General features: G+C 32.0%; 1 protein-coding gene across 4 annotated transcripts in view; it reads right to left on the bottom strand.

The window, feature by feature from the left end:
• Positions 1-8,708, bottom strand: part of LOC108691185 — a 35,506-nt gene that overhangs the window by 24,050 nt on the left and 2,748 nt on the right. For all 4 annotated transcript variants that reach the window (XM_018198844.1, XM_018198843.1, XM_018198846.1 and 1 more), the window contains exon 2: positions 467-649. In XM_018198844.1, the coding sequence (XP_018054333.1) occupies positions 467-649 (183 nt within the window). The remainder of the gene's footprint in view (positions 1-466; positions 650-8,708) is intronic.

Consider the following 8,708-nt stretch of genomic DNA (forward strand, 5'->3'; position numbering starts at 1 on the left):
TCCTGTATGTATATATATATATATATATATGTATATTTTTCTCTATACGATAACTCATTTGTATATAAACAATATTAAGTGAAAATCGACTGAAAAATATTTAACACAAATAAGCGAAGAAGGGCCTCAGGTACATAAAGTAACAATAACATAACATCAATTTCACATTATTCATTAATACAGCTGTTACATACTATGTGTGTAATTTTACATTTATATATTAAGTATAAAATTATACAATATTGGTATTATATTACTATTAGTTTGGTGTTTTTTTACTGGACCATATTCAATCAAGATAGATCTTAATGGTTAATAATATTTTATATGAATTTTATAATTATCAGTTTCATTTATTAATAAATTCTCAATTATTGGTCTCATTAACTTAACATAATTTTAATGAATTATTAATAATGATATTTATTATGCGCTTGAATAGGTGTCTATTTAAGTACTGGCTTACCATCGTATATGATTGGTTCTTTTTCGCGGAAATATGTAAGAGCCGGAAAGTTTTTGATACCATATTGCTTCGCCAGTCGTTTATCGTTGATTTTGACAAAGTCGACTCCAAAGTGGTCTGTATCGTCGTCGATTTTCTCCAGTTCGGCCAGGACTTTGTCGCATGTGGTGCAACTTCGGGCATCTGTAGACAGATTACTACTAGATCTAGGAAAATCATATTAAATAATAAGAAACCGGAGTAAACATTGAAAATGCTTATATTTATTTTACATATAATGTAGGTATTTAAAATAAGCACAGAGAACATTTTGTTAAGATTGCATTAGAGCACGCATGTATTAATTAATATTTAATTATTATATAATTTTAAAAAACTATAAAGAAATACATTATTCATTAAAAGAATATAAATTGATAAACTAGTTTACAAGATTTTGTGCAAAAACTACTTCTAGAGTAATTTTCGACGTTGAATCTGAATCTTACCATAGAAATATTTCCATCAAATCTAATTTTTGAGATAAGAAAAAACATTTTTTCTAATACAGTGAAGTTTTATTGAAACAATCAGTAGTGTTGAGCGTTTAATTTTTGTTTTTTATACGATTTTGGATCGGTTTTATATATTAAGGTGACTCCAGACAACATGGCCAATGTACACCAATTTTCTGCACATTAGCTAAATATTGGCCTACATGCATAATTATGTGCGCGCGCGCGCGCGTGTGTCGTACATGTCATTTAGAGTCTTTAGAATCCATTAATAGTCGCCTCGAACGTTTTTCTTTCGTTCCAATGAAAATAACATTTCTCGATTATCATCAAATCTTGATGGAAACCTTACTAGTCACTTATCGTGTTCAAATTATTCAGGAAAAAAATACTGTATCTTAAAAATTAACATGCTGTACCTAAAAATGACACATTATATTTAAAAAATTAACATATTATTTAAAAAATTTGATCCGATAAATTTTTTTAGCGGAAGATTCGAACTTAGCACCTTATAATAATATGTTAAAAAAAAGTTGTTTCCTTTTTTTATTCTAAAAATTATTCAGTACTTATAAATGTAATATAATATAATTAAATGGTTGACAAAGCTGTAGTGTTTAAATGGACAACGATGTTTTATTCTCTAATTTTAAATACGCTTCCTCAGATGTAAGAAGAAATCGATCCTGCTTTTGCACATTTTTATGCTTATCGTTCCCGTTCCTTGGCAGATTGCGTACATTCTTGGCGGGCTGTGCTTCATTCGAGCGTACAGAGAGCAAACCTGCCTCTGCGGTAGGTGTTAGGTTACAATTATCGACTATATACATCAAGATATTGTCTCATCTCTTCGTTCTCTCAATTTTCAATGCTTGGAAAAATCATCGCGTTTCGTTGCGCGAAGACCTTGATTACGTCTTATGATAATATCAAGCGATAACAAAGCGCGGGCGACGATGTTACGCGCATCGTCGCATACACGCTTCGCGCCCCGCCATTTTTGGTGACGACTTCCTTAGAATAGAGCTAGAAGAAATAGGAGAGGTGGTTCCGATTCTCTTCCCCTCTATTTCTGTTGTCTTCTTACTCGCTCTTAGTTTTGCTATTTGTCTTTCTCTTTTTCGCTCTCTTTCTCTCTTTCAATTTGTTCACTGGTAGCTTTTCTTTCCGTTACGCTTCTTTATTTCCACGATTACACATTTGCATCTTTTCTCTGCCTCTTTATCTCTGCGCCTTTTTTTATCTACTTTTTTCTTTCTCTCTCTACGTCTTTATCCGTCCCTTTGCTCCGCCATCGTTGAGAGTAACGTAATAGCATTCAGTTAACGGACACCCCCGCGAAAAGGTTGGCAGAATGATTTGACTAAGATGCGTAAAGCAAGAAGGAGATGTATGAAATGTAGCGGAGGAATTTTCGAAAAGCTGTGCCAGATAAATTGGACCGTGTCCACTGGTTGCTGCCGTAATAGACGAAAGTTAAGAAAAACTTATCGATAATCTACTCAGTTAATACAAATTAGAAAAAAGATTAAACACGAAAGGAAAATGTGCCTTTAATCAACATAATATTATTATCTATCGATACGTCTATTAATTAATAATGACCGATATTTATAGTTGGATCTTATATTTAAGACCGTCTTACAATCTTAAGATGTTATGAACAGCCAGAGAGCCGTATTAGCAAAATAAGAACAGACTATGAATACTGCCTAATATATAATGTTAGAAATCATGAATGTCGATGTATTGAAACATGTCGAGATTGAGAGTATAATTATGATAAAAGAAACAGGATTCTTATTTTCTTTTTTTATTTAAAAAACTCGCGAAGAAGTTAAGCGAATAAATATATAAATACCGTCAGAAAAAGTCTATTTTTATTTTTTATTGTATTTTATTTTTCTGAGAAGGTTATTGAGAAAAAGGACCAAAATACAAATGATGTGAGGGATCGTTTGCATATATCAGCATATCTTACGGTGATACTATAATGATCGGAATTCACACATACTAAAAATGCTGAGTTATTCTTCAAAAGAAATGAACATTATGTATGGAATTGTTCGAATGTAGCATATAGATGAGAAATTGCTTATGCAGCTTTTTTGCGAAGTAACAAGTGGCACATCTCGCATTTTCTTCTCCATTAGAGGATACAGATGCGGTTTTAGAATTATTTTACTCATCGTCACATTGTCAGCTGTCACGAAGAGGCGAGAATAATTGATCAAAATGTTTGTCTTTAACGAAGAATGCATATTCGATTGATTGGCATTGTCTTTCGTTTCAATTAACTTTGATCCAAAATATATCTATATTTACTTATTAATGTTCAATTCAATACACTGCTTAAATGCTCGGAATTTCCATTTCTACATCTTTTTCGATTAGAAGTGATTTAGATACAATCACTTTTACAATTACTTTTTTCGAATCCATATTTATTTCTTCGTTATTGAAGAAAAAATATCAAAATGGAAATTCCATACATTTAAACAGTGGATTGAACATTGTAAATATAGATATATTTAGGATCCCAGGCCGATCAATCGAATCTAATCCGATGCCAACTGACGGACCTCAATTGAATATGCATTCTACGCTAAAGATAAACATAATCAAATGAATAGAATCAACATCATAAGAGAATTTATAGTGTATATGAGAGAATCTATAGTATATATACTTGAACGATTAAAATAATAAAATGACTGATTTTATATTAAAAAGTTACATTGATTATGATAAAAATTATTTTATTTAAAATATTTTCACAGAACATGTCGATGGCAATCAATAACTGGAATTGATTTATGAAGGTTCTGCTTTAATATCTTTTGTATATTTTGAATATCTCTGAAAGATTCTCCTTTCAGCGGCAATTTCATCTTCTGGCCCAAAAACAAGCAAACGTGTTTGCTCATCCACTGTGTACTCCCCGAATTTGGCACCCTGCGATTACTTCCTGTTAGTGAAATTAACTGTTCCAATCATTACTTGATTCATTAAAATAATTTTATTCTAAAATTAAAGCACATCAAACGGATGTTTTTACTATGAACCATCCAGATTTTCCAGAATAATTCTCATCTATTATGTATTATCCTAATATTGCATTTGCAAAATTTGAACAATTATAATTTTTTTTTTTAAATAAAATTAGTCTAATTCTTTAATTTGGATTATGTATGCCGCTATTACATGAGGAAGAGAGAGACAACGAGAACGAACGACGGCCAGTGCCTAGTTTACGAGCCACTAAAAATACAAGAACGAACGGCCTCGCTCATACTGTCGTCGTCGTCGACATCGTTTTCTCATCTTCGTCGCCGTTATCCGCGGATATCTTCGCCAAGGACGTTTGCGATGTTCTCATTTACAATTATGTAAAGTAACGACCAAGATACATGAAATTGAGTCGCTCCAGTCGGACTGGTCTTGCTTTAGAATACACATTTGGCTCGAGATCATCGTGATTTTCCATCGAGCGCGCATAGAGAAAATTTAATTAACGTGAGAAATTCTTTTTAAAAAAGAGTAATCTTCTTAAAAAACACGCATCCAGCAAAACTCTACCAGAATAACGAAGCTTATCCCGACGTGGACTTCGTAAAGTGGAGTAACAATATAAATAAACCGACAGACGTAAATGTGGAAACAGACTGTCGGTATGAAGCATAAACATAAGAATATATTACACTAATCATTACTACAAAGTTTGGTTTGCGCTTTATATGCTTCAGCCAATACACAGAATTAGATGTATACATACATTTTAAAAATGTTTCGAAAGTAACGCGACTGTCAGCGACAAAATATTAAAAGATTTATTATCAATTATTTACATCACGTAATTTGTGTATTAATTTCATTTTGTTATTATTATTTAAATAAATTAATAATAATAATTTTCCCCAAAGTTGACAATTCATTCATAAAATGTAATCTATTATTATTGAAGTTGTACTTTAATTATAATTTTTTCATTTTTTATACATTTTTCTCAATCAATGTCTACATCCATTACTGAATAAATTTTGCCGATATGACCTTCTCTCAGAAATAGAAGATAAAATGTTTGGGAGCGCACTTCGCAATCGAATAAGATTAATCGTCGCATGTACATAGAACGTTTCTGCTCTATTCGTGAATCGCTTATTCAAATTTATGCAACAGTCATCTATGTAGTAGCTCAAATTATTGTTGACGTTTACCTCGAATATCACAATTGCGAATATCACATTGAATGCAATTTTGTAACTTTATTTTATTAAAAAAAAAAAAGAAATTACGATGTGAATGTTCTATAGAAATTTCGCGCTTTTAAGATAATTAAAAAAATTTATTTTATACTATAGATACATATATTGTGATAACGAAAAATTGTATGGCTTTCTTGAACACATCGAAATAGATTAATGTTTTTGAACGTCTTCATTCATATTTTCCATTCATACAATTTAGTGAATATTGCTAGAACTTTTTTATTAAGTGAGTATAATTTTCAGATGCCTCACATTTTTGGCAAACAAATTTGGCAACTCGAAGTTTATAGAAATTAGTGCATAAATTAAGAAAAGAGATTCTTTAATTACTTTATAAATCTATTTTATCAAATAAATCATATCATATGAAATCATATCATATGGAAGTTGCAATTGCAAAGTATATTAATTTATTTTTGTTTATAATATGTATAAAGAAAAAATTTGTATAATTTTTTACTTTGAAACTATAACCCTTAAAGTAATAACGAAGAAAATTCTAATTTAAATACATTTGCATGTATTTGTAGTTTTTAAATCCATTGACCCAACAGTTCTCGGAAACGTGTTCATGCGGAATAAGTGTTTCACATCATAGTGACGTAAAGAGGCAGTTTGACATCAAATCAGACAGTAGATAAGCAATCTTTTTTTAATTTTTTTCAGTATTTTACACCGTGACATAATATTGAAATATATATTAATATTATATATTAATCGTAAGATTGAAATAATTTATAATCGAGTGAAAATATCAAATTTCTTTTCCTAAATAATTTATATGGAAAAAATTTTTTATTAGTCACATTAAAACAAAATATTAAATTTAAACACCTTATTTAAAAGTCTATTTAACTATGCATAAATTGTGAATAATGTAGTTATTTAAATGAAGTGGTCATGAAATTCTTTAGCTTGAGTTGTTTAAAATGTCTAAAATGTTTATACCGCTTAGAAAACATCGTGACATTTTGAAATTCGCACAAACTAAGAAATCTGATATCTTGACCATTATAACAATAATGGTCTTCGGCATTGAAATCTTATATAAATACACACATCTCAATGCTATTATAACTTTACATAAATACACATAACTCAATGTTATGCATAAATACAAAAAAAAGGAGAACTTGGAGAAAAATATTTGCTTATTTATCGTCCAATTTGAATCTAAAGGCGGAAAAAACATTCCCCCGCACAGTGGATATGAGTAATTTTAGATTTCTGGCCGAAAGAATGTCTAGGGCTCTCAAGATGCCGATACTGTTTTCGGTGTTATTATTACACGAACGAGATATCGAGCCGAATTTCACTCTCATCGAATAACATAAAATATATGGAAAAAATTGTTTTGCTAAAGTATCTAAAAATTTAGCTCGACACAAATCTGAAAATAATTTTGTTGGATCATAAAAGTAACGTAGAATATTTAAGCGTTGACAATGCTACAAAAAAATATTGACAATAATTAATTTGAGCGTTCCATATAATTATTTTGGTGGTCCAAAGAAGATTTCAAATCTGTATTCAGCTAAATTCATACATATTACAAAACTGTCTATTTAATAAAATAATTTTTTATTATGGAAATTATTTTATTTATCCTACGCCTGCTAATTTCATAAAGTCAATTATTACTCAATATCGTGAATAATATCAGATTTTTTTAGAACTAGCCATATCTCTTTCGTATATTTATTAAAAATATTTCAGAAATGTGTTATAGTATAATAGCAATACACTATGCGAGGAAGCTCATTCTTTTCGTTACACCTGCTGGTGACAACAAAGAAGTGGTCGATTCGAGAGGTGGATAGGGACATACGAGTCTCGAAACGGTAACCCAGAAGAAAAGAATTCGACACGAGCGTACAGCGACATGAGTCGCGAGGACGCAGCCGCAGCTGGAAATAGGTTCGACGCGAGAGCTCGTCGTCTGGGTCCTCCGACGCTTCGCCAGTCGATTCTATCGTACATCTCTTTCGATAATCGTTCTCCTTCCTTCCTTCCTTCTCGTTCTATGTCAAAAATTCTCGCATCAAGATTTTTACATTTTCTTTTCTATATGAAATCATTGCTTCGTTACATTATCTTAATTTTTATCATATAAAATTTCTCCTTTTTTTCATAGAAAGAAGTAATTCATAGATTAATGTTTGTGAAATGAGTAACTTGAAAGATCCTCAGCTTCTTAGCTTAGGCTGACGTAAACGTGGGTTGATAAACTGGAAAAGAGAAAAGCTTCATTCGCACGAGTACGACAGCGTCAAATAGACAGAGCCGGATATCTGGTATATCTGGAAATAGGTTTAGCGCCCGGGATTCAGCTCATCATCTGGGATCCCTCGTGGATCCTCTGGGGTCTCCTGGTTAGCTCTGATAGGATTCATCATTTCGCGAAACTTCAGGGAAATTGAAGTCGACGCGCTGCTGGCGACAGATCCGTATTACGCGACGTCGCGAGCTGAAGGCAATCTATCGAATGCGCAGGGTGGTCGTCGTGGCTGGGATTATGTTTTCAGCGGGAACGATAGCCGTGAAGAAGAGAGGGATAAGCGCAAAAATAACTTTAACGTGCGCTAAAAGTGGCGTCCACCGGAGCGCCAGCTTTGCTACAGCACGTTTAAGAGACGAGCTTTTGATGATCTTCCTTTGATTCGGTCGATCAATTTTAAATTTCAGGACGCGTTTTACACTTTAATGTCTCTATTAAATCCAGATTAAAAGGAAAATTATGGAGGAAAAAGCATTGAAGAACATCCAAGCGGAACAAGAAGTCAAAGTGACTTCTGGACTTCCATTTTGGAATCATTTTGATGTCTTGAGTAAGAACTTCCTTTGCATAACAAATGTCTCTGCTATATACACCGCATGCATTAATTTAAAAAGATTAAGTGTAATACTGTCTTCTTGCTTCTATGCGGCTAAAGTTACGATGAAATAGGATTTCGCGACAATGTATTTTGAGTCGACACGGTAAAAGTAAACTTCTCATGCTTACCGCACGTTTGTGGCACGATGCACGTTGGTGCGTTTGCGACCGAAAATCTGGGGTCGATTATATCACTCGGTATTACGAAAAGATGATTCAAGAGAAAATCACGGTGAGTATGCGAGCTCTCAGGTGACATGCAATGCAGGCGCGTGAACAAGTTGTCAGAAATTTTATCTCGCTCTGGAAAACCTTACTCTCTGCGAAACATGCAAACTTATTATTTCCATAATGTCCTTCATTCCTTTCCAGTTTTCAGTTATCATCTTTTCGAAGTCACGATGGTCGATTTCTTCGAGACGTGTGTAAAATTCGAATATAATATACAAATATAGTGTATCAATTCTTAGCAATCTCGCAAAATTAATATTCTCGCTCAAAATCGTATATTAATGTATCAGACATTTAATTATACAACATTTTGACATATTGAAAAATATTATATTACATTTAATAAAAATAAAAAATATTATATTAAATAT

Source organism: Atta colombica, unplaced genomic scaffold (assembly GCF_001594045.1).
Source record: "Atta colombica isolate Treedump-2 unplaced genomic scaffold, Acol1.0 scaffold41, whole genome shotgun sequence".
Classification (NCBI taxonomy): domain Eukaryota; kingdom Metazoa; phylum Arthropoda; class Insecta; order Hymenoptera; family Formicidae; genus Atta; species Atta colombica.